This window comes from Lytechinus pictus, chromosome 12, assembly GCF_037042905.1.
Source record: "Lytechinus pictus isolate F3 Inbred chromosome 12, Lp3.0, whole genome shotgun sequence".
In the NCBI taxonomy this organism is placed as follows: Eukaryota; Metazoa; Echinodermata; class Echinoidea; order Temnopleuroida; family Toxopneustidae; genus Lytechinus; species Lytechinus pictus.
This window is the reverse complement of record NC_087256.1, coordinates 19994402-20022185: the sequence shown is the minus strand read 5'-3', so window position 1 is coordinate 20022185 and position 27784 is coordinate 19994402. Positions and strand designations below refer to the sequence as shown.

At 36.1% G+C, this 27784-nt stretch overlaps 1 protein-coding gene across 1 annotated transcript; it reads right to left on the bottom strand.

Annotated features, from left to right (window-relative positions):
• Window positions 1–723: 723 nt before the first annotated feature.
• LOC129272508 (mitoferrin-1-like) lies at window positions 724–27534 on the bottom strand. Its single transcript, XM_064107821.1, has 4 exons — window positions 26873–27534; window positions 16958–17177; window positions 11490–11546; window positions 724–7910 (listed from the first exon to the last, which is right to left on the bottom strand). Exons 1-4 carry the CDS (start codon window positions 27185–27187, stop codon window positions 7411–7413), a joined length of 1092 nt encoding a protein of 363 aa, XP_063963891.1. The 5' UTR covers window positions 27188–27534; the 3' UTR covers window positions 724–7410.
• Window positions 27535–27784: the final 250 nt, after the last annotated feature.

Sequence of the window (27784 nt, the reverse complement as noted above, 5' to 3'; positions counted from 1 at the left end):
AGCGAGTCGTTCACTTAGCTACAACGGGCTTCTATAAAAGCCGAGATTTGTTTGGTATAAATTCGATAAAGTTTTTCAGCTTTTTCGTAATTGTTATGTACTAAAACCTTTGCCACTATTTCCTTTATAAACCTAGCTTTTTCGATAACAGATTGAAAAAATACACAGCTATGTGGAAACAAATTCACAAAAATAGGATATCATTTCAGGCACACCCGCCATTTAAATCACAATAAACTACATGGAGAGCACAAAAATAAATTTCAATCTTCGTTCACTTTTACTTAGCAAGAGAATATAGTGAAACAAAATACACAGTTAAATGCGAGCAGAAGGGGGGGGGGGTTGAGTGAGGAGAGAGAGAGGGGGGGGGGGGCAGAAGAGAGCGGAGTGAGAAAGGGAGGGGGAGTGATAAAAATTTCAATTCTGTTTAATGAAAATTGTATTTTATGGAATTTATGCCATTATGACATTCGGGGGAGCTGTTTGTCTGACATAGCAAACCAACTCAAAAAAAATCAAAACAAATGAAAACCCCATCATGACTCGTGACAGATCTTTATCAAACCACCAATATTTTTCTCCATTTTTTCTGCTCTTTAATATAATGGTGACGGTGAACTCCCCCTTTAGCCCATCGTCAACTGGTTCTGTTTCAATTCCTCTCTGGGTTTTTTTTCTGTAAGATACAAGACAACAAAATTTCTCACATTTCATTTTCTGTTTGTTCTTCACATAGACCATACTGTCCTTCGTTTTATTAGAATTGTCTCATGTTCAATATAATATAATTCACTGTTACAGAGTATATCATACAACTCTGATAACATGTTATGGCCCATCTCAAACTTGGCATATACATATCATTTTTAATAAAAGGTCATATTGTATGTTCATGATAATTAATACAAAATAGTGCACGAGTAACATTTTTTTCTATATTCACAAGGGAAGAGCTGCAATGTAATGTCGAGTTCAGAATTTCTCTCACAGTTTTGAATTTGAATTCAATCACTAAATGGCATGCAGGAGCAGAGATATCTACACGTGCCATTATACTTTAGTTCACCATTCTCTTTCAGCAACAGAACAAAAAATCATTTGTGAAAAAAAAAGACTGCATCCCTCATTTCTCATACAAAATTCGTACCCACAATGGTTATAATAGAAATAGATCAAAATTTCATTTAACCAATAACCATCTCCAAGCTTTTGCATTCATTTTTTTCATTCTCCCTTTCTAGGTTCCATGGTTCTTCCAAAACAGTTGACTAAATAATACCAAAGATTCAATACACAGGAGGTTCATTAGCTGGAAGGTTCTTTAATCTTAATGTATCTTTTATATTCTGAAAATGAATGAGGTGTGAAAGGTAAATTCATTCGAAAAAAAAAAGGTTCGAATTCTTTATTCATTTATTTTCATACTCATCAACCTATTTCCCTTCAAACAATCAAACTTTCAGAATAACAGATCTTAATTGATTTTCAGATGATCGAAAACTTCTGAATAATGAACCTTTTTTGACGGGATTTATCAACCTTGGAAATTTGAATTTCTGAATAAAGAACCGTTTTAATAATAAGTGTATACCAATAATTAGACATTACTAGCATATGTAATGAACTTCATTCCCATACATATTACATTTATTCATTTTAATAATCTCTATTAAATATGATAAACACACACACGAACAAGTGATATTTGTGCGTCTCAAGTCTTAATTCATGAAAGATCTCTATGGTATATTTTGTCAAAATAAGTTATTTGTAGGACATTTCATGAAGCTGATCAAAAGTTATGATTGATTTTATATGAGACTGGTAAACCCTTTCTTGTGTTGATTATATACCTCTATGTAGCCAATCTAGCACATTAGAACACGTTCCAGTCGTGCGTAACTGAACGAGCAGCTTTATGAAACATCCACATTATACTTCACTATTAATTGCAAGCCCATGAAAACTGGGCATCAATCCACAGACCAACGTTCCTTAAAGATTGATTATAGTAATACATGTATATGCAATTGGAAAGCATGTAACAGAAATATTATGCAAAGCATCGACTCTACTTGTGATATATTTTACAATGGGAGACGGCTCCTACAAAAACATAAGGCTTTACTGGGAAACATCCCAAGCAAAACAAACCCATCATATGTAACAAATTTTATAGATTTAATATTAAAAAAAATATTTAGCTTCACTCCAGTTATCACAATTGGGATTATTTTCAAGTTCAGAAATACTATGGTGTAAATGACATTCAAGAAAAATAATGGGACATTTACACTATTCCAATAAAAATCAAGTCACGTTAGCATTGGATAACCATAAGTAAATGAACATATATTTTCATAATTCTTATATTGCTCTCTGTTATGTACATATTCAAATCTGTTCAGTGCTTCGCACTGCTTCATATAACCCTACTAATCAGAAAATACACTCTCCAATACACAGAGAAATAGTACATTTTTTGTGCGTCTTTAGTAACATTAAAAAGTACATTTCATAGCAGTTTGCATCCTTAATAGTGTGAAATACATACATCTGTAGGCTAACTATTCTAAATACCTCAAAAATTGATTTTGTAATCCTAATTTCTTGTCCACGTTGAAAGAAAAGCAGAAAACCGAGTCTGCCAAAAGCTTGTGGAACAAGTGAAAATATTTTTCTAAATTTTTTATATGAGCAGTGATTAGTGTTTAAGATAATAGTCATTTAAACAGAGATGAGGAGAGAGATAGACAAAGAGAGGGGAAGAGGGGGTTAAGTGAAATAAAGATAAAGGGGCATGTTATGAGTGTGGAGATAGACAGGGAGAAAGAAAGAGGGTGAGAGAGGAAGAGAGAAAGAGAAAGAAAAGGCTAATGAGAGTGGGGAAAAACAGGGTTAAGAGGTACGGGAGACAGATGGAAAGAGAAGGAAAGAGGGTGATGGAGAGAGAGAGACATTGACAGGGGAAGAGAGAAAAGAGGAAGCATGAAAGAGAATACCAGTGATTGGGAAAGAGACGAAGATGGAAGCGAGAGGGAGAGAGAACTCGCAATTGGCGTGCATCATCTCTGCCTCTTACAGCAAAATGCCTCTGAATAAAAACACATACAAAAAATAAAAATACAAAATAAGTCAACTATAATATACCTATACAAGTAAATGTACATGCAGCAGTTTCCTGTATGCCTAACACTCTACACCCATCAACCGATAAAAGATTTAACCATGATTTTGCATGGCCTGTGTCTTTTTATGCTTTAATTATATAGATCAAAAACGTTATGATTTCAGCACACAATTTCCTTTTGAACTGATTAATCAAATAAACATCTATAACAATCATCAGAGCAATGAAAAGTCAATATTGCTTTCTAATACCAGTGTGTAGCACATGATAGATATTATAACAGGAAATTAGATCTATAAATGACAGAAAAATTACATTGAACCTTTGTTATTCCGCTCATTGGGTGGAGAAGATGAAACAAATACGATCATAACTTTTTTAAAATTTATTTTGGTGCAGAGTTATTTTTTTGTTTTTTGCAAGAGAGTGAAATATCAATACTCTCCCCTTTATAGACTAACTGGAGGCTACAGGTTTAAATTGGATTTAAGACGGACATTGCAATAAAAAACGATGATTCCAAACATAAAGAGAAGGTCTTCTTCAAAGTGCATTTGTCACACTACTTGAGACATGGCCCATTAGTAGGAGCACTCAGTTCATTTGCTAGGGTTATTATGTTTGCGAACAGCAATCCTTTCAAACAGAAGCACTTGGACGATTTCAAGTTCAGTGTTGGTGTTGGCAGCACAATTCAATGTGCTTTCCCTTCACAAAAAGATTCAAATCACATTAATGATAGCCTATAAACACCTAGTGAAATTAATCACAGGACACCATGATTTTAAATTTGGTGCTGTATTGACCTTTGCACAAAAATCAGCCCGATGCCAACACCAAAAGTCAACACCAACCTTGATACCATCCAGTGAGCTTTCATGAATTGGCCGGGAATATATCCCTCAGAAAAACACAATTACAAAACTAAATGACATATAAAGAGTTTGTTTACTAATACCCATACTTAATCATGAACCAAAATCATGTGAAAATGCCCATTATTGCATATAAAGAGAAGCAGTATAGATTTTGTGCATTCTGTTGTGAAAACAAGTCCGTTCTCATACTACTTTAATATAACAGACGGCTTCCTGATGTACACAAAAGTCGATGGAAGTCATACTGTAAACAAGAATTATGGAAGATAGTTTGAACCACAAACATACAACCAATGCTTTGGGGACATCTCACTGTCATTTGTTTTCATAGGGAATTTGACACCAATCAGATGCTTAAAGAGAGATGCCAGTTGTAACGATTTCAAAATGATTCATACAGAATCCAATGAAAATGACCACACAGGTGTCTTTGTGTATAAATAACAATATATGCCAGAGGATTTGATTAAAATTTGTAAGATTACTGAGAAATTAGCAAAATAAGCATGGGGTTCCTGCATATTGTCAGATATTTTTCCTTGCAATAATAATTAATAGACTTATAGTCCCACATTTAATCATGGTACTTAACTGGTGAGGAATACATTCTACCATGAATGCACTCATATCATGGTTCTCACTAAATCTTGGGATTTTTCAGAGTTTAAAATACATTTATCCTTGCAATGCATTTTGCCCTCTTTGTACAGAAAGGCAGTACATAGTTTTGCAGCCTCCTCCATTGAAGCATTGTCACAATTTGAGTCTATATAATCCCTATTTGAAGATGGCGCATACATGTACATGTAATTTTTCATTCAATATTATTCAGTCATCTAAAAAGCCAAAAGACTAAATTAACTTTTATATATTATATTGAAATAGGTGTTCTGAAACTATTCTGAAAAAAAACAAAACAAAAAAATAAACAAAGCAACATAATATCAATTGGCTTTTATACAGAGCACAATACACCAGAGCGTCATCGTCTCACAAATAATACAGACATATTATCAAATTCATTGCTTATAATTGAAATCTTTTTATTTTGGGCATATCCACAGGATAATTAAGATATGGAAGCTGTTCTTTTTTGTTGTGATCTTTAACTTTTAAAAAAGTTTCTTGAATGAGATTTGTAAAGAGCCGTGTCAGAAACCCCAATAAGTAGGAGTGTTGTACGAAGAAATGATCTGTGTCCGTCATACCATGCATAGCTTTTGACTGAAAATAAGGGTTGTGAATTCTATTGACAAAGCTGGAATTAATATCATCTTTACAATTACAAGTGTATCAAAATGATCGTACAATTAATTACCATACACAGCAGAGAGAGTGCAACCCCCTCCAATCTTTTCTTCCAATTTTTTTTGTTGTTAATTGCAAGTTAAAAAAAAACAAACAAACAGGTAAAATGTGTACCGAATCCTTCTCATTCGGTTTTAAATAGTATAAGTTGTATGTGGTAACTAAGGTTTTGAAAAATATTCAATGTGTCTGTCAACCCCCCCCCCCCCCCGGAAAAATGCTCTGCCTAAGACCAAGATTACATGTCTCTGCTCCATTGAGTCTACACCGACTTGTGTCATTCACAGTGACAAGAATCTCATTCAAAGAGCTATAAATAACATTTGAAAATTAATCGAAGAATTCAATTCATTTTCGGCATAAGGCACTTAATCTTTTAAAGCAATTCAAATGAAAATTTATACACAACTAAAAAATATTCCACAAAATCTGTACTTTCACATTGATGATGCCAGCTGCTTGGTATGCTCATCCAAATGAAGCTTTACTAGTTTGGATTATTAAACCAGTAGAAGTTACGATGTTCCCATATTTCATACATGAAGTTTGTGACTTAATAGTTTTGTTTTGAAATTTTTTTTTTGGTAAGCCTACACATGATGTAAGCACACGTAAATAGACTTTGTACCGGTAAATTAACGTGTAAGACTGCATGATAAAGATGAAACTTCAACTTGATACCGAACTAATGATTTCAAATTTATGCTGCTTCCCATTTTTTTTTTTTTTGAAAAAAATTTGAGCAATCATTCTACCATAAAGAAGTTTTAAATGCATCCACATTGGACAAGTTGACCCCAACGTATCTCAAGATAAAATTTTGTTTCTCACTGTCAATGAATTGGGACATTCTGTAGAATACAAAAATAGTCTTCTCTTTAAAAATATTCAGTACTGCCTTCTTATGCAAAAAAAAAATAATAAGCTCAACACATTCCCAGCATTGAATTATCTGATGCCTAATTTGAACAACTTTTATTCTTCAGATTGGCAGAATTTTTTCTTTCACAGCTGTATTTTTTGTTTATCATTCATCAGTAATAGCATTGAGAGTGGCAAAAGTCAATTAAAATTTGCAAATTCTCATAATGTTGCCAATCTATACATTTAATAACGATTATGCCTTAAATATTTGTTTATCATTGAGTATTTAAGAAGCGTTGATGCAATAAAACTGGATGCAGTAAAACTGGATGCAGTATGTATGTATTTTTCTCTTTTTTTCTGAAGAATTTTTAGGACTCAACAATTGGCACTAGGGAGGTCATTGGAGACTTTGACGAGATCAGTGCCTCTATTACTTGAAAAAAAAAAACATTAGTCCCCCCTCCCTTTATCGGCTCAGGTTTTTTCCACCACAAAAGCAATCAACTTGGATTAAATTTTTCATTATTGATCAATTTAGCACATCTGTTCTGATATACAAGAAGAATCAACATATCTTGATTTTTGAAAAAACATGGTATTTTCAGAATAAACACTGCTGCTCAATATTTGTAGTTAACATACATGTTCACGGAGAGCAGATACACTTTTATGCGTGCACTAAACAGCAAAGAATACACCACGAGGCAGATTGGAAAGAATTTCACGTACATTTTTTTTCTGAGAGACATTAAACAGCAATGTTGTGATCATACAGGTACATGCATTCTGGCATAGTTCACTATTGATATTACAGCTATAAAAAGGGAAAGCCGCCTCATTTTTAGCGTCTAAATTCATGAGCAACAAATGACAAAAGTTATTGAAGCTGATAGGGCCACTTATAAGCATCACTGGAGAAAAATCTAAATTGATCAACAATTTTTTTACAGCATGACGAAAGAGGAGATGGGATGGGATATTAAAAGGGTACAGAACACATTCACCCAAAACAGGTTCGCATTGAATTCCTATCTGTATAGGTCTACATTGCAGTTTAATGGTCTACGAGGGATAAGTGTCATAAATACTCAATATACATATGTGAGGGGTAATAAAAGGTAACAAAAAGAGTTATTTTTTATCAACCTCTTTTTAGCCGTTTGTCAAGGGAATTCATATAGACCTAAAAAAGCTCTTGCACGTAGAAGATGTAAAATCTTTTCCCTATGTATTTGGCCATTGGTTCGTTAAGAAGTACTTGAAGAACTCGTAGACGGACCATGATAGCGCCGTGGCCGGCATCTGGAACACAACTCTGGCGCCTATACCCTTGAAGTAACCGCGGAGCCCGCCGACGTCGTATATAGTCCTAAAGGCATGGAGCATGCCGTTTATTGACGACCTCCCGTTAGTCACGCCCCGCTCCTGCGTGTTCAGCAGAGTCTTGCAAACGTCCAACGGGGTCGTGACTGCGGCGGCGAAGGCTCCCGCGAACGCGCCCGACATGACGTGCGTCTTTGGGTTGTACTTTCGTTCAGAGTTCAGGTACTCTTGGCCCAGTTCGTAGATGACGAAGTGGACGGTTTGGAAGGGTATATTCATAGTGAGCTGGGTGGTGTAGCTCCGGTAAAAGGCATTGGTGCCTTCAGTTCTCCACACCCGCTTAAAACAGTCTGTAACGTTCTTGTAGGGGCTGTTGTACATCTGCATGCGTTGCTTGATCACTGTTGTATTCAATTTGGCACCAATATCCATGTTGATATCACATTGATCAGTTCCACGAAAGTGAGCAGGAAGCCATGAGGTTTGGTGGTGAAGGTCAAGCCGGTGTGATGTAATGGAAATCCAGGTCAGTCCAGTAATACATCAGATGAGAGCACAGAAAAGGAAAAGAAAAAAACAAAAGGAAATTTGTTATTTGTGACATAATATTGTAGAGCAGTTCTGCTACATCGTATGAAGCCCAATGAGAAGAAATAATAATAATAATAATACCAACATGCTTATATAGCGCATATCACTGCCAAATGCGTCCCTATGCGCTTAATTGGATATTATTACCCTGGCTTTAGCCCCGCAGCCTTTTACAGCGCGGTGGCATTTCAAGGAATAAATTCCTGCCAGGTACCCATTTACCTCACCTGGGTCGAGTGCAGCACAATGTGGATAAATTTCTTGCCGAAGGAAATTACGCCATGGCTGGGATTCGAACCCACGACCCTCTGTTTCAAAGTCCGAAGACTAATCCACTGGGCCGCAACGCTCCACATATGCACATAGGGCCTTCATGTATCTGCATGCTGACCTTGGTTAGAACCATAGGATTTGTATGCCAAACCAATACCTCATAAGAGTTGCTTTGAATCAATGCAAAATCATTTAAAAAAAAAGACTAATAAAGAAAGAAAGCATGAAAGAGAGATAAAAAGAAAGTAAGGAAGAAAGAAACAGAAAGAATGAATAAAAGAAAAAAAGAAGATAAAACAAGAAAAAAAGAAAAAAGAAGGAAAAAAGACAGAAATAAACATAAAAAAGAAAAGATAAAACAAGAAAGAAAGAAAGAAAGAAAAAAAAATTTAAAGGAATAAAAAAAAAGCAAGCAAGAAAGAAATAAAGAAAGAAAATAGTAGGAATTCATATTGTAACATCCTAGTTATATTATGAAAGATGTCAATGCACTGACAATACCCAACTGCAATGTAGGAGTTCAACCAACCCTATCACGTTTGAATATATCCTGGTGCATGACATTTATTTTGTAACAGCAGTAGTCATTTCATAATATCAATGGCAAAATCTTCACCAAGTACAACCTGATACTACAATGATAATAATAATAAGAAAAAGAGGCTTGATAAAGTAGCACCCTTTTCTAATAAACCAGGATGTTTTTTTAAGAGAGAGGGAGAGAGCTGTCATCATTTCCTGTGGTTTTGGTTGATGTGGAATGTACAGTATGTCTCAAGGAAGGATACACATGTAGGGGAACATGTTGCGCATGTAAATTGTAAAACATCAAAATTCAGGTGATGAAATAATCAATGTCTACTGGATAGCATGATAATTAATTTCCAAGGAAAGAGTCTGAAACAAATTAAAATTTGTATGAATACATTGGATACGTTATTAAAAAGCAGCGATGTTGTAAATATTTACTCATCATGAGATAAAATTCCACTCAGTTGTTGGAAAGATCGCCCGTTGGTATTATTAGCATCACTTTCGGAAATTGGCTCAAATATTCATTATTTAAAATTATATGACACCTAGATAGATCCTAGGCATTTGATTGGTTGTTTGATATCGATCATTCTGACCATTTTACAATGACGACATCGACCGTGCAATTTAGAATCCATTCATCGTGCAATTGTGGATCCATACGTTTTTGTCCATTGCACGCGCGCATTGTACGCAACAATCAACAGACCAAGCTCGCACTGCATGATCATATTTTGCATCGACATTGATAAATTTCCTATGAAAAATAATCTAGTTTTAAGTGTCATATAAACCAAATAATGAATGTTCCTTCATTCGTGCAATGGACAGAATACTTCATTCGGTGAAAGATGAAATGAATAATCCATTCAACTCGACTACACCTCGTTGAATGGATCTTTTTATCTTTCACCTCATGAAGTATTCTGTCCATTGCACTCATAAACATTCATTATTTGTATACTATTTCTTTGCAATTGATTTGAGACCTTCAGATTAGACTACAACGCACACAACTTTTAAGCCACTATGGCATGCCCCGGAGTTCAAGAAATCCAACATGTACTTCTCAGTCTTTTTCTTGATGACTAATTTCCTTCTAAAGGTGAGTGAACAAGGATTTCAAAAATTCCCAACACCGCATTGCCATTTTTGGCATCATTCACGTCACAGAACACGTAGGTACTAGGTAGCATTTTTTTTTTTCAAGGAATTTTTCATCATTTTGGAAATTCCACAGTACTACATTACTTGGTTTCAATGAAATTGATGAGTTTGGAAAATCTAGACTAGTCTAGCCAATTTTGACATTCACTTTCGGTGCATGTTACACATGGTTTCCTTTGCATTTCCTTCACATTTTATATCAAGATGGTTTTCCAGAAATCTCTAATTCCCATGATACCACAATGTCCTAATCTCTATTTTTGACAACTTACTGTTGAAGGAAATCACAGGCAAAAACATTAACCCCATTTCCAAGCAAAATAATTTCTCCACAAAAGAAAACCCCCAAGGTCAACGAATCCATGCATGGCAGTGCACGTAATGATAGTCAATGGTTTAATAGATGGACCGAAATATTGTATTATTTGTGTGCAACCAGTAAGGATGTGTTGATGGAAGGTCGTATCACTGATGCTTAATAGGCCGACAGCTGCATAGCTACACACATGTAAAAAAAGGTCTTTAACAGTTCATTCATTTTTGACAGGAATATAATCAATTTTCAAAGCAGCATGCAAATGAAATTGATACCAGTGGTGATACCAACGAAGGCACACATGCATTCCTGCTGTTAAGACAGTATTAGTAAAAGTACATGTACATGTACCGTATTATACCTAAAGAGCCTTAAGTATTTAGTGTCATGTGTCATATTTGAACAATGTTCATCATGTATCTGTATCTTTTAATCTGGAATGATTATGAATTGTAAATAATACATAAATTAAATGATGATATCCCTCAACTAAATGGATTATTGATATCATGCGATCAATACCATTCCTTGCCAGTTGTAACACATAAAACCACACATTTGTGTTTAATACAACTGGGTAAATGTAACACTTATGATACAGATCTACATGTACACTATCTTTGCTATTATCTGAAATGACTGGGCTGAAGAATCAGGGTTCCAGACGGCAATATTGCCATTCTTGGTGAATATGAAAAAAAAAAAATATTTTTATTGTTCGAAATGAAATCCAAAAATTCTATATATTCTAACCAATCCAATCTTCATAAAAAATAACTTTACACTTAAAATTTATAAACCAATGTGAGATTTAATTCAACTACCTTTGTGAATTATGGACATTATAGTAAGAATTACCTCCAAACCAGTGGGGGGGGGGGAGTTGTCATTTTTGACAGTGCTACTTTTTGAGCATGACAGCGAAAATTTCCCACATTGTATTTACAGATCTCACTGGAACCAATGGGAATTACATGAGCTCTCTTTTTAGTATGTTGGGGTTCTTCGGAACATTTGAGGAGCTATTTCACTTTGAGCTCCCATTTTTCCCTGCCCCTAATCTTTTCCAATCCAATGAATAGATGTTCTAATACCATACCTTCTACAGGATTCATGGCAGCATCATGGATGACTGTTGCTAGGCCACCTGCAACCGCTGTAAAGACAATCGGGAGATGTTAGAACGGCAGTAAAAAAAAAATTGTTTAATATGTCACGAACTCCCATCACCTGCTCAGCTATGACGCAGAAGAGTTATTTCAGTCTGATCCAGAAATAGTGATCACTTTGGGTGAAATTCACGAAGGTGATTAATTTTAGACCATGGACTACTTTGTGGCATAGGTGCGCTTTAATGGTCAATGCACATTATGGAATGATTTAATGATCCTAGGTATAGAATGCATGTACTTTAGTATAGTATGATGGATTTGCGTCTGTTACACGTTAAAACTAAAAGAAGCGCAGCCATTCTAAAAAGAAATTGAATAGTCCATACTCCATGGTCAAAATTTTAAAGCAGCCTTATGAAATTCCATCCTACAACTCTAGTTCTCCCCAAAAAAAATTTTGTACTGTATGGTAGATAATGAAATAATCTCTTATTTCGACAGTTAATGTACCTTCCATGTCAAGTTGTGCAAGTTACGCAAGTGAACAGAATCTACAAACTCTTAATACAGAATTCTTTTTTCAATCTTGATGTCAAAATATTTGTTTAATACCAGTATTATCAATTTAATGACAATTATTCAATGAGTCTTCTATAAAAAAAAATTGAATTACATCCTATCAAAGGAATTAAAGTCTATCATTGCCTTGGAAACAATAAGGGGGGGCATGTCTGTGCACCGAGAAATTCAACTTTACATTCCACAAACATTTCAGTTGATACATGTATTCACATGACTCTTATATTCTGAAGAGCAAATTTGTCAAAAATCTCACAAAAATGTGTAGATAAACATACATGTATGATTTTCTTGGAAAAAACTGTGGCCAGTCATTTTCATATTGAACAGGAAATATTGCCCCATGTCTACGCACTCATTCCCTTTACACACAATTCACAGATTTTGATGAGGAAGGCTTCAATTTTTAAAGCCTTTCATTAAATTCTGAAATGCAATATTTTCCCACCATTTTTACTCAGATTTGCAAATGAATATCTTCCTACATGTATGTATTGATGGTTTTAAGGTTTGCTGTCGTAGCAGGTCCTCATTTATAAGAATCGCGCAGATATGCATATATATGCGCAGACAAGGGGCACTACAGATACTTACATGTACATGTAGGGTACCATGCAATACCTTTAAATATCAAACTATAATTTTAAAAGCAATTGCATTTCTTTGCAATTTTGGGATGTCATTATTGAGTTTGGTGAAGGTTGAGTTATTATGTAATTTTCATTACATTGTTCTGCAATGTCATAGAAGAAATACTCTTTCACAAAACCACATGGGAATATGGCACAAGTACAGAGCTGATTTTAGACATTGTGTTTATTTCAGTAATAGGAAACTTTTGAGATTGCCATTCACATCTTTGCTAGTTTCTATTGATATACATTTTATTGCATGGTTTTATTTCAGTTTATAGTACATGTAAGTGATTATTATATTTATAACTTACGGTAACCAGTTTCTATTGACAAACTATAATCAGCAACACTTGCCATTTCTTTCAATGGAACTTTATATCTCGAAAATTAGTTGACCAGATTGCTGGATTTTAAAATCATTTCCAGGCTCAAAGTATAAAAAATATTGCAGTATAATCCCAACAAATATCAAATGGTGTGTTAGGCCAGAGTCAAAACGGTTAGACGACCAGTCCCAAACAGACGTGATCAAATCCCGTTTTGTGTTTTCAGGTTTCACAAGATTTTTAAATACGGTAATACAAGTTCTTATGTCCTCATCTGTTTCATGCTCTGAAATATCAAAGAAATTATTGAATCAATATGAAGTAAGCTGCAGCCATTCCTTTCAATCTTAAGCTTACAAGCTGACAAATAAAGAGCTTAGATTAGTTTCAATCTGAAAGCAAAGACTCACTCGGCTCCTTGGTGTTTAAGAGGTAGTTATGATCTACAAAGACACCCAGACTCTCCGCCGCGCTCACGCAGTGCAAACTACTTCATTGGCAGCCACCCAGCACAGCCTGGCGCCCTCATATCCACAAAATAATTGCATGAGTTGCTTTTTCTTTTGAGTTGATTCCAGAGTCGACCAGGAAGAATGAAACAAAGAAAGCATAAGAGCTTAGACAGGCCTCAATCTTTTTTTTTTTCACGGAGGTGATTTTTTTTCCTTCAAATTCTCCTACAAAAATTACTTTTATAAATTTAAAGCACAGAGATGATTTTTTTTAATGAAGTATTTGAGAAAATAGTTCATGAGTATTTATTTCACTTAACACGAAATATCCGTGAAAGTACATGTACAATCTTTACAGTTTTTATACTCATCTCTTAAATGTTTATCTCCCATCTACACTAGTGCTGGACGAGCCAAGCACCCATTCCAACCTGCGAGTGAATCATCAAGCACCACTCAACATTTTTGGGGTATTAATGACCCAGGCCTACATTTACTATAAACCCATATGGCCTGCTTGCTAGTTTTATAGGTGATCTCCATGCTCAAAGTATGAAAGTAAGATTACATGTATAATCCCAATAAAAAATTAAATGTACACTGTGCGCTGTCATTGCTGTGCATATTTGCGCACGCTTCAAATAAATAAACAACATTGCTACAGTACATTTATGTCACAAATCGCAGGATGTACGAAGTTACATATACCCGGTACTCTACGCCATTTCCTCTGAGGAATGATCTATCATGCCGTCTCATTAAGAAATGACGGAGTAATAGGGTATTAGTATGCACTTCAGCTCTTTCCTGTGCCTACCATTCACAAATAGAAGAACCACACACGTTTCTGGACTTTGACTGTCCTCATATACATGTACTACTAGTGTCATCAATTTGGAGTATAAGTCAACAAATCTTTCTTTCTGTACAACGTCCAATGGGCGAGATACATGTACAGTGCTTCAATGATGTAGAAAGATCCACACTCTGCCACCTCTCAATTTTAAATGCCCTCAGGTTGAGAGGGAAAATAAAATGTAACGAGGGATAATGGGCTGTATTTACACAGCGTTCATATTCAATGGGCTATTATCACTCAAAGTTAAATTGTTTATGTTTCTAATTGAGCATGTACTTTATGCAGAAGCAAGTACCATTTTTTATTATAGTACCGTCTTCACACTGGTTTTAAATTTATCCCGGTGCTGTCGCGGGATGACTAAAAACCGCTATAAACCCACTATAAATGCATTCGCAGTAGAAAAGTTATTCTGGCACAGTCCCGGGATAAATTTCACGTATCCATTCACACTGCAGCAGGTGATTTTTATGACCTCCATATTAAAACAAAACATGTGTAGGCTTGTGAACCTGTGAGTGACCCGACTCTGATACACCAGAAATACTTGAGGGCGGGGAATCGAACCCACTAGACCATGACGCCCCCACATTATAGAAACATATCACAAGTGGTTTAACCCAATTTATAGCGGTGTGCCTTCACACAGAAGGAAAACCGAGACAGTCGCAAGGCTGTCCTGTTGCAATTACTATGGCTTGCCTAGCAAAAGTTTTGTTGCGGATTTATAGCGAGGCGAGATTATCCGGGGGTAGTTTATTGCGGGTCCGAGAATTCACACTGAAGGCAACACCACTTCAATCTCGGGACAGTCCCGGGACTGTAGTGGTGTTTGAGGCCAGTGTGAAGACGGTATAATTGTCATAAATTCAGATAAATTAATATTCAGCGTCACACATACATGTATACAAAATCAAATTTCTACCTAATTTTTTCTCTCTCTCTACAGCACCAATATGTACATGTCTATGTAATCATGTGTAACTTCGTGTAACCATGTGAATCTACATGTACTGGTACAAAAATTTCTTCACTGTTCGACCTCTAATCAATACATTGACAGTTTTGACACTATAACACATATTGATGTGTGAATGGTCATATATATTCCCACCAGCAGATGTTTGATAGTATGTTTTATCCCAGACGGTTCATATTAACACTACATCCTCTATTATCATCGAAAGTTGCTTGCGGTATTAAAACTGTACTTCATTTGTATGAGTGCACATAAAGGCTGCTAAATTTAAATTACCGGTATACATTTTGTGTTCATATACTGTAAATGTAGTATCGCCTAGTAAAGCCATTAATTACTGTGTTTGGAACTGCCATTGGATTTTCAAACCTTTCAATAGTTGTAGAACACTCGCTACAAATGCTTCAGGAACGACCTAAATAAAATGTATTGATTATAATCATGACTGATATTCAAAAAAATTCATACTGTACATGCAGGCACCCTTATATCAAAAGAGTAGAGATCTACACATGTACATGTAGGTTGAATGATCATTTGATCAAATTTTTTTTTGGGGGGTGGCATGAATTAGATTACTAGAGGGGGAAAATGTTTCATATTTTAAATAATAGAAATACAAAGTATGTACCGGTAATAGTATCTGACACCATCAACTCATGTAGAACACATATATGATGAGTGAATCATTAGTAAAAATAGAAACTTTTGATAAATTTCCTACATGTATTTTTTTTAAATTGGTAGACTTCAACTTTAACCAACACTTACAATGCATCAATTCACATTTCTCTGAAGTGCAACAAGTACTTACCTTTTTCCTTTGTTTACAGTGTACACTACATATTAGGCATATGCAGAGCTGTGTATATAAACTATAGGTGTTAAATATACGTCCTACATCCCTATCAAATCAAGAATGTTTCATATACATGTATATATCTTAATCATTATTAGAAAATTTCATAATTTGGTGTCAGTATTAAGTTATGTCAATGTTTAACATTTTAACATCTTCATTAGATGACGAAGTACTATTTAACACATGTGATCATTTTCTTCCAAATAAATTACATTGTCAAATGAAAAGGGCAATACATAACTTCCTATTTATAAATTTTGTGAAACTTACAATGTAAGGAATCACATTTTTGAAAGACAAAAAAAAAAAGCTCAAGAAAATTATCTCCAAATTCCCAACAGTTGACATACAGCATGCAAAATGGTCCCTGAATTCAGTATTTTTGTCACAAAGTCAATTCTTTCAAAATCAAAATTATAATACGTACATGTAGAATGAATTTCCCATCCCCCACATTATAAAAATAACATAAAATTTGGACCTCTAGAAAACAGAGCCTTGGCAAATGGCTCTGAAAGTGAAACTACAGAGCTGAAGTGCCCTGGATCGGACGTGAAACTGTTCTCTGTTTTAATAACAGTAAGTCCAGATGAACAGGTTAATTTTCTCTTCGTCATTTGAAAATTTTCAAAATTGCTTGAGTATTATATTTTGTTAATCAAATTATGATGACAAAGTGGATAAAATTTCATGGATGATTATTTGAGAATCTCCCATCAGATCTCCAAAATCAACCTATATACTGATTTCAGTTGCAACCTACCATTCGCGAGAGGATTTTTGCCTGGATGAGAGCTGAGCACTTTCTTGAGCTTTTCGTAGCATGCGAAGTAGAGTGCGTGGGCGGGACCTGCTCCCAGCGCCACTGCGTTGATGCCCCTCACAGTTCCGTTGGCTCCCTCGTTCCTTATGATGGTGGTCAAGCCGTTGAAGACGTTTTTGTATATTGCATTGGGTGAAGGCTTGATAGATTGCATTCGTGTCTGTATGTAAGGAAAGATGAGGAAGATAGAGAGAGCAAGAGAAAGAAAGGGGGTTGCAGGGGGGAGAGGAGATACAGGGGATGATGGGAAAGGAAATAGGAAGAGATATAGACAGAAAGGGAAGTTGGTAAAAATCTTTAACTTGTTGGGTTTTAGTTCATGTTATGGGCAATTCCATAGGTTGGTGGACATGAGCTCAATGTGTCTTTGTACATATAGCCCATCTGAACCGTAACGTGAGTAACCACTTTATCTGCACCCCTTGTAAAAACCATGTGTTCTTTATTTTTTTAATTATATACAAATTTGTCTCCCTAATATACTTCTTTGAAATGGATATAATCAACTTTCATAATAGCCTTGCATGAGGACACTTTTCACTTATGTCCACTTTTCATTTTATGCATGTCCAAATCATGTAACATGAGTAACCGACACATTTCAAAGATTTGCCAGGAGCATAATGAAATTTCCCAAGTTTTGTTTTTATACAAAGGATAGTCAGACTGCGTATTATGTTGTGATAAAGAGATGTTTAGTTCCTATCAATAATAATGGAGTTACAGCTCCAAGTATGAGTCAAGGTGTCTCCAAATGTAACGTGAGTAACCGTGGAATAGCCCTTATAATATGCATCTTGTAATGATTTCATCCAAAGTAAAACAAAAACATGGAATCAATAAATGATGACGCCAATGTACGGTATTACTTTTGAATGATGGTTGATTGATAGCAAAGGGAAATAACTATGTCAGTCTAAGATGACCAAATGTAAAACACACACACACAAAATGATTTACATTTCTATATAATGCTAAAATATTCAAAATAACAGGATTTTTGAAGTGGGTTTAACCCTATAGCACCTGAACCGCCCGAGACCGCCCTTCCTATTACATGTACACACTGAACCGCCCTTAACCGCCCGTACGTTTTTTTGCGCTATAGTATACAAATAATGCATGCAGCTGAGTGCGTTAGTGGAAATGCAGAGCACGCGAGGTTTCTTTAGATAGGAGTCGCACTGTGCACGAGCCGCTTGCGGCGAGTGCCCAGTGTGCTCCATCTGAAGAAACCGAGCTTTCTCTGCATTTACTTTTACGCACGACAGAGCAAGTGCATTATTTGTTTTATAAAATAGCAACACAGAAACAATTTTTTTTAAAGTTACAGTACAGTTTTGTTGGACTTCTACCGCACTGGTTTGCTCGAGCGTGCAATGTCAATTTTCGTTGCACACCTTTTGCACTACCGTGCAGTGCACAAAAAAAGTTGGATGTCATGTGACGCGTATTGACCAATCGCGATGCTTGAAATAATACAGCTATTTTATAATATCTCTTGTCTATGATTTACCGTGGTAATATTGCGTGTGCATACCGTATAGGTTGGCTGCTATATAGATCTGCATAGAAAAGTGTATGCTCCTATTGAGTATAATAGAGAAAAACCGATTGACATGCATCGGTGTGTGGCAATTTCCAGACTGATGCGCAGTCGATCTCAGCAAAGATGGCTGCGTCCATGTCTCGGAAAACCACTTACTTCGCCAAAGAAGCTCGGGCGTTGCTATATGTTCATCAAAACGTTGGATATCACACAGAGTGACATCTAGATGTGAGTTGGAATTAATTTTTGACATATTTGATCCAAGATTTGGCAAAAACTTTAGTATTCTGTCAGTGATACTTTACATTTTTTTGAAGGCGTGGGACTGGGGCGGCTGAAACCCGAACTTTTGTTTTTTTTCTTCTCGCTCTGCAAACGATTGTCAAAGGTATTCGTACATCTGATTGAACTTTGCCATGTACCATTCTATTCAACAGGTCCTATGCTACAAATAAATATAACTTGTAATGAACAAAAGTAAATTTATAAAAAACTATTTCAATTTGTTTGAAACAATGCCTACTTATTACCAGTTTTATTGTTTCCTCCAGTGAGTAATTGCCATTATGCTTAGGAATCTGTAGGTGCTATAGGGTTAATGAAATAGGCCTATGCAGTATGCACTCTCAAGAACTGTGAACAGAGGATCAGAATTATTATGCCCTTTACAGGGTATGTGAAGAAAGGGGAGGTCTGCGGATTAGCTGATGGCCACCGATGGCCATGGCAGTTGGTGCCCCTCTTCATGGCCATGATGCCATTCGAATTTCAGCTTGTAATACATTGAAAATGCCCTTTTTTCATGTGGCCATGGTATGTATTCTCTCCAAAGAATGCCCTTTTTATTTGGCCATGGTGCCTAATATTCGTTATCCTTCGTGCCCTTTGAAAAAATAATACAAGGCCATCTGCCATTTCTATACAGGTGTCCAGATTCAAAGTGGCCTTCACCCCCTAAGTATCCTTATTTGAGACAGTCTGGGTCCTGTAACACAAAGGTTTATAGTGATTAATCGTACGCTTGATTTTAACGATTGATTGTACATTGCAGTCAATGGAATCAATCGCAGAAAAATGTTCTACGATCATTGCTAACCCTTGTGTTACGAGCCCTGGAAGTGTGATTCAAAGTAATAAGCCCCCTTTGTAAATTGAAGCATGCCTTTTCCGTTATCAGCAGGCATCCTCATCCTGAGTTCCCAGGTTGCAAAAAAAAAAAATCTTTATCCTGTTTGTATTCCCTGTTTTCAGTGTTACTGTTTTGCAGAGGAAATTACAATGTACAAGTGACAAGCACTGTGTCGTCAAACATGAAAAGAACTAAGGTGTACACATGTACGATTGGTACAGTACATGTACTGGTACATGTATGTAACTTTACAAACAACTTAAACACCATCCTGGCAGAGTCACTCTCCGTCAAGAAGGAAATGACAGGTTCAAATCAAACCCCACTGGTTCCATGAGTTCTTTTCAGATTGAACATGAAATCTAATCTACTGTGCTGTGTAAGCCAGAAATGTCTTTATACCATTCAACTTTCCCAAAGCTTTTCCCTGGCCTTTTCAATAAAGAAAGCCGTTTCAAAGAGTGTCGGCCATCTTGGAATCTTTGACTTCATCATGTGGAACTATTCAGGGAGTTTTATTTGCATTGAAGTCAGATAAGTAAGGAATCTGAATACTCTGGCTTTTCCTTCAAACACATCACCAACAGAATAAATAATCCAAGGCAAATATACACGTACATGCATGTGACAAAAGGTCTGTATTGAAATCAGCAGTTACATGTATATAGTACAGTGCCTACTTGTTCTTAAAGTTTCTCTAGCATTATGAGATCTGATTGACTTACAATGTACTACATTTCATGAACAAATGTTTCATAAATATTCAATGTACTGTAGTAACTCTATATCAAATCATACATGTACAATTATACAACTCCCAAGAATGTTCTGTAATCTGATTGGTCAAAATCATATCACATGATATTCAGCGAATTGCATTATACAACTCCCAAGAATGTTCTGTAATCTGATTGGTCCAATTCGGATCACATGATATTCAGCGAATTGCACTATTGCATCCAAAATGCACTATCCAGCACTCTGACGTCATACCAAATGTACTATCCTGCACTCTGGCGTCAGAATGCAGGATAGTGCGAGGTCTGGAATTATCTAGAATTTAGATCAAATATAGCATTCAGGGCAACTCAGTAACATGGGAGAGGGGGAGGGGTTATATAAAACAAACAATGCACGCATTTGTGTGCATAGAGGACCTAAATAATGAACTATGTGCTCGACTCGCCAAATGGATATACCGCACTCGGTCCTGCGGACCTTGGTGCTATATATCCATTGGCTCTTCTCCCACATCATTCATTATTTGGTCCTGCATGCACGCGCTTACGTGCATTATTTGTATACTAAAGCATCCAAAATGCACTATCCTTCACTCTGACGTCACACCAAAAGTACTATCCTGCACTCTGTGCGAGATCTGGAATTATGGTGTACTGGTATATTGGGGAAAGTCATAATACCTTTTTATCTTATTTTCAAGCCTAAAATCCTACTTTCGTTTCCAAAAACATAAAAAGTATCATTAGTAAAATATCCTTTTGAATGGGAAAACCCTATTTAGTGTCACTTTTCCTTAAAAATCCTACTCGTTGGCAGTTCTGGTATACATGTATGAGAGCTGAGCTTTTATACAATGTACCGGTAATATCAGCAACAGACCTGCCAGGGTCCACTGCAAAAAGAGTTGCATTTTACATGGCTATCAAAACCCTTGCAACAACTTTGTATGAAAACAGAGTAATCAATGAAACAAATTGATCAGTAAAAGTTTGGGAAAAATTGTTAAGAAAGATATGAACATAAAATCCAAAGACCACTATTAAATGCTATGGAGAATCCCCCATTGGCAATGCAACCAATATTTGTGATGTCACAAAAGCACTACTCTCCCCTTTTATATATCCCAAAACATTTATTTTTCCTCATTCTAGTTCAAGTTAAACTCTTTGCCCATTACTATTATAGGGCAAAAATTGCACTTCTTCTGTGATTTCATGAATGACACTACAAAAAATGCGGAACAAGATCAACCTTGGCAAATACAATTTGCTTGTTTACTTAAGTTCAAATTACACATTGCATACGCAATCAACAAATTTAAAGCAGATCCAAATGATAAAACAGTGAAGTGGTTGATCTCCATTTAAATTTTAGAAGATTCACAAATAAACCATTGCATTATCTTCTGTTTGCCAAACTAAGCCCTATGCTACATGTACATGTCTATTTTCCTCTATTTTTGTCAATGAAATACAATATTTTGTGGCCTTCCTTAGTTCTGAATTTGTCACACTAGTTTAGATTTAGAACAAGTTCTTAAAAGGGATATGAATTTACTTCACCTCTGTATAAGATATAAGAAATATAATGTAATTAATGGACCAGCAAATTTTGGCCGGTCTGCTAAAATATAGCCCTACATGTAGATGCTTTTTTTAAATCAATTTTTCTCAAGTATTCCTTTTTTTATACTGAACCATAAACAACAAGGCAGCAAAAATGATTTTTTTTTTCTTTTTTTTTTACAAAGTTTGTTCAGTTCAGGAAGTCACCACCACACATCTTTAAGAAATCTTGTTCCTCATACATCACGATCCCTTTCCTTTCTACCAGCACAGTAAGCTGTGCATTCATGTAGAGCCCTCATTTTGAAGTTTGGGTCACATAATGAACATGATCCCTGCACAATGACATATTTACAGATTTTCTCTTTCCTGTTCACAACTATCACAAATCTAAGAAACACACTAAAAAAACAGGTACATATCCTGTATGTATATTATTACAGTTACAGCAAAAGGACCTGGATTGTATTGTCTTGTCCCAATGCCGCACAATGTCTATCTCTACCTGTATACACTGCTACACATGACTGAATTCTTTCACACATCGTACACATGGCATGGCATTCCGGTATCATGAAAGTTATACAGGTACCCTCAATGTACATTCTCACATTGAAGGGCTTTATACTGTACTACTAAATCTGCTCAGACTACATTAGCAGCAGACAAATGTAATATCATAGTTCATGTATTAAAGCCATGTGCTATGAATGCTGCTAGATGTACAGTACACATACTTAAATTTCATAATACTAGAACTGTGTAAAACTTGCAAGTCATTGTTTGCGTAGTGTTCAACGCAGTCTGACACTAGATGTAGGTAGTTCCCACTGGATGGTACTGTTAGGGTATAAGATTCTGAACAATATGCCTATACATGTATATATGGCATGCAGCTTAGGCATGCCTACAATGTACATGCCCCAAGAAATAAAAGACTTAATCTATAATCTGGCCTACATGTCTACAGATAAACCTTTTGATATATCAGGCCTGGATATATGAAAACACTATTCAATAATTCAAAGCCAGATAGGTTCAAGGTTGTAGATACCATACTGACTGGCCTCAATACCCATCTTTCATTCGGTCCTGGGAAATTTTCTGCTCTTTTGATTTTAAATCAAGGAATGGATGGTGCTGTTCCATATTTTGGTATATTCATGTAATTGTTCTTGATTATTTTCAAAACCAAGGGGACTTTTCCAACAAATTTGGTATTTCAAAAGTTCATCCCTATAAAATTAAAGGTTTATGGAACTTGAGTTGCCTGTCCTCAAAGACGGAGCACCAAGGTTGGAGCCGGAAGCGGTGCTGCCAGTGACCCCTACAGTTTCAAATCCAATAGGATTTCGAGTCAAATATTGATATTTTTTCAAAACTTGACCTCCAACTACAAATTTGGTATCAAATTAAAGCGAGTACCGTAAGTAACGGTGTATTAACCGCACCTTTTTCTCGGCGGGATATAAGCAAAAGTCGGGGGTGCGGTTTATCCACGGTGACGGGTCTGAGCCCGCCCGCGTAACCCCTCCCGAACATGTAAGAAGTCTGCCAGTTCACAACACATCGAGTGGCCGGGCGTAGCCGCCCAGGGCAATGTCGTTTAGAGGGGTATGAGCCGCGGGTAATGGGAAGCGACTATTAATCAAATAGTGTCCATAACAAATGCACCCACCTTCATGACACTAATTTCGACTTTATTCTCGATTCAAAGCAGCGAAGTTCCCTGGCTAAGTTCAAAGAGACGCCACGCATTCTCGGTAATAATTTGTCACAGCTGAGCAAGATCAGAGCGCGAGCCGAGAGCTAAAGCTAGCTTGCGTTGTATTGTGGTTTTAGTGCGACTTAAGCTGGCGCTATTCATTTTAACCCCTCAAAGTCCCGTTTCGCGCGCCAGCTTATTTTTTTCTTTCCTGTTTGCTTTTCATAAGATACCATGTACAACGTGCACCACGTATGAGAGAGACGGCACGAAGCCGTAAAACAAGTGGAAAAAATGCAAATTTCTTTGTTTCTTGAACCTTCCTGTAATCCCGTCAGCAGATTTCCACATACCGGTAATCTCTTTGATAACTTTGAAATCTTTAACTTAGTTTTTGTTTCTTCGTACCTCAAATATGCATGTAAATGTGAGAAGGATTTTTTTTTTAGTCCAAAGTTGGGGGTGCGGTTAATACACCGTTACTTACGGTACATTCTTTTTTACTGTCTAATGACTGAAAAGTAAGTTTGGCAATGTCTTTGACATGTTTTATGTGAAATACAACCTTAAAAACACGAGAAAAAGAAAGAACAAGAAAATGAAAAATGGACTCTTTAATTTTTCACAATATTTTTTTCTCACATTTTTCACATTAATTCCAGATTGAAAGATATTTTCTTCACAATTATTCTTCATTTCAATGTAATGTGTCAAAAAGAGGAAATGTGATTTCTACAACACTGTGAAGATAAAAATGATACTTGGTTTTTACACAAATCAATGATTATTATGACACAGGTCGGTGACATTCAGACCAACTATTGTGAGGAATTTTAGAAGTAATATTTGGTCTAATGATATCATAATTTCTTTCAAAATGTTTTAAAGTAGATGAATAATAGAGCTTATAAACCCAACAGGTATGGGTCATGCAAGTTATTATAACAAATTGTCCAATAAAAAATTTGTTTGATTTCACTCAGGTTGATTTTCTTGTAATAAATTATGCCTATACCCCTAAAATTGTACATTGTTAGAAAGGACTGAATCTGTTTTGTACAGAAATACAATTATTTTGGTCATAGGTAGACTGCAAAAATAATCATGATCACAAAAATTAGATATTTTAAAATATATCATTTTTTTCATGTTCAGCTCTGTCTCACACTGTTGCCCTACACCAAATTCTAGAATTTCTATTTCAAGTGCATATTTGGGTTCCTTACAAGAACAATGTCATTTCGGAATATGTACACTTTACTTTCATAGGATGTTTGTTTTTAAAGTCTTTTTTTAAACTTCTTTATTGACTTTTGAACTAATAAAAGGCAATGAAACTCAGGAAAAATTCCCCATGTAACACAAACATAGGGGACTTCAGCTTCATGACCCATAACCACATTTTTTTTGTTTTTATTTGTTTATTCTGCTTTCGACCACCCAAACTCGCTCGGGTTGAGTAAAACTTGTGATGACTCAGACCCAGGCTACTCTTGATTTCAGGTGACGAGGCAAGCTATCACTTCCTCAGCTAGCTGGATGTTACACGAGACTGAGACTGAAGCGAAGCTGAGAAAAGATAGCAGGTATTCTACATCATGTAGATTGCTACATGTATCTTTCCTCAGCTTCGCTTCAGTCTCAGAAGACGTCCAGCTTGAATCGAAGTGATAGTTTGCCCATCACCATCGCAGTGATTTTTCAAATGGATTAAAATTTTTGTGCAACTTAGATAGTGTCTGAAGGCAATTTTTGGAGGAAACATGGGAAAGTTGCTCATGTATGACATCACAATTCACAACACAAGTAAAAAATAAAATTATAAGATTCTTCCTTTAATCTTTGAGGGATTTTTCTTTAAACATTTACCATTATACCAATATCTTTTTTTCAATTTTTTCTGCAATTTTTGGGTTTACAATAACAATACCTGCTTCCTTTTAGAATCCAATATGAATGCCCGATGTCATTGTCATAGGTCTTGTATGTGTGTAGACAGCTGGCATCCGTCTGTTTCGAGGAGTTTTTTAATTTTTTTTTAATTTCTCCTCGTACACAGATGGCTCGCTATCGTGCAGCCACCATTAGGGGGTTAACGGAAAGACATCCTTATGTCCCCTCCACTAATTAAAAAAAATACTACTTCTCCAAAACCCGGATACAGCAAAACTAACACTCCATACCATCTCAGAGAGATCTCGGTGGTCACCCTCCTGGGCTTCAACCCTGCAATGACCAAGCAAATGCAATCTATTATTAGAGCATCGGTGGTAGCATTTGTCTCATCCACCAGCGCTAACATCTAGCCAAACTAGCCAACAAAACAATTACCTAGCAGTTTTTCTACCTTTGAGTTCTCAACACTAAGTGTCTACCGAGGAGACTACTAGGGCGTGAAACAGGCCCAAAACGAACAACAACAACAACAACAACTCCAAAACCCCCTTCTTTCGTTCTCTTTTTTCTTCTTACTTCCGGTGGGGACTTGGATTCGAACCTCTCGCTGCAGATCGCAAATGTCAAAATTTATCACGTAATTATAAATAATTAGTATTATACTAATAATTATTAATAATCACATAAATTTTAGTATTTGTGAAATAATCATTTTATCTATAATTATAAATTATTCATCAGAACGGCATTGCTAGCCGGAAGTACGTCATAGTCATAAGCGGTTCAAGGGTCGAAGCTATTGTACTTACGTTGTTTACATGTGGATCGAGGGGTCTACTCGGCATCAGTTAGGTAAGACTAAGAAACCTTAATTTTTTCAAATTTTTATATTATAATTTTTAAAACCTTCCTACGCATTAGGCATAGGAAGGTGTAAAAATCAATGAAATTCATACAATTCGAGTGATTTTTGTTTCAAAAGATGGATTTCCCTCTGAAATCCATCTTTGTTTTGGTCCTTCTCTTCTGCGACTACGCTACAAAGAGAGTGTCAAGACATCAATGATCAATGATGAAGAAGTATATTTCATTATTTTATTTTTAAAAGTCATCATCATTGCGTCCTCAAGACTAGCACTAGTAGGCTAGTACCGGTAGTCGGTACAGCTTCTCCCCCAAGTTTAAACATGCCAAAAATTCCAAGTTGAATTTCATGAATTTCCTTGAATGTTTCAATCATGATTTAGTTTTACACTTGTTCCCAACTTACTTTCACGCTATCAAATGGGTACATTACACAGTGCTCGGCCATGCCCGCAAAAGCACCGGCAATCAAATGCGTGGTCAGCGTGGAGCTCTGGGGTAAAGCCTCGTAATCATCGTAGTCAATCACATGTCCACCAATGGCAGCAGAAGAGTCAGTTCCACAACTCGTCTTTTCAGCGGCATCATTATTGTCCATTTCTGAGATGCGCTGACGAAAAGACAGCTTATCATAGTTCGAAATCCGTGGTAACTTTTTTAGAGATTCTAACTTGGGTGATGAAAAGTCGGCAACTCTAGAAATAGAAGATGTTTTCTCCATCAGGAATTCCAGTCAACTTCTCGACCACGTTTACCACGTTACGAAATAACACCGGCCATATTGCATGTAGGTCCCCTATATGCGTAATGTGCATTTAGTATTGCATGCAGCGCATGCATATATGAGTGTACGTGTATAACGTATACACATTCGTTCATTATACAATGTACTACTACTACTAGCGTTATAATATGCAGCATGCCATGAACTCCTCAGTACCCGGAAGTAATTGTACTAGCGCGCGAGATCAATCGAGCAAACAACCTCCCAATTAGGGGTGGGGCGTGGGATTCATGGCCTGGGGAAATCCCTTGCTCGATCGCGCGAAAGAACTCACTCCCCAAACTACTCGTAACTTTGCCACGCCCACACATTTCATAACAAATTTGGAAATTGGGCGGGGACAAGATTATGCTTATGGAATAATGCCATTAATACTTTGGCCATTTTCTTCTCAGTATTCTCTCTGAATTTCCATATTCTTTTTTTCTCACTTGTCTAACTTCCCGATACCCCTCTTTGCTGCTTATTCGACAACTATATAGATCTATAATTATCTCTTTCATCCACTGAAAAAATAAGATATATGTTTTTGCC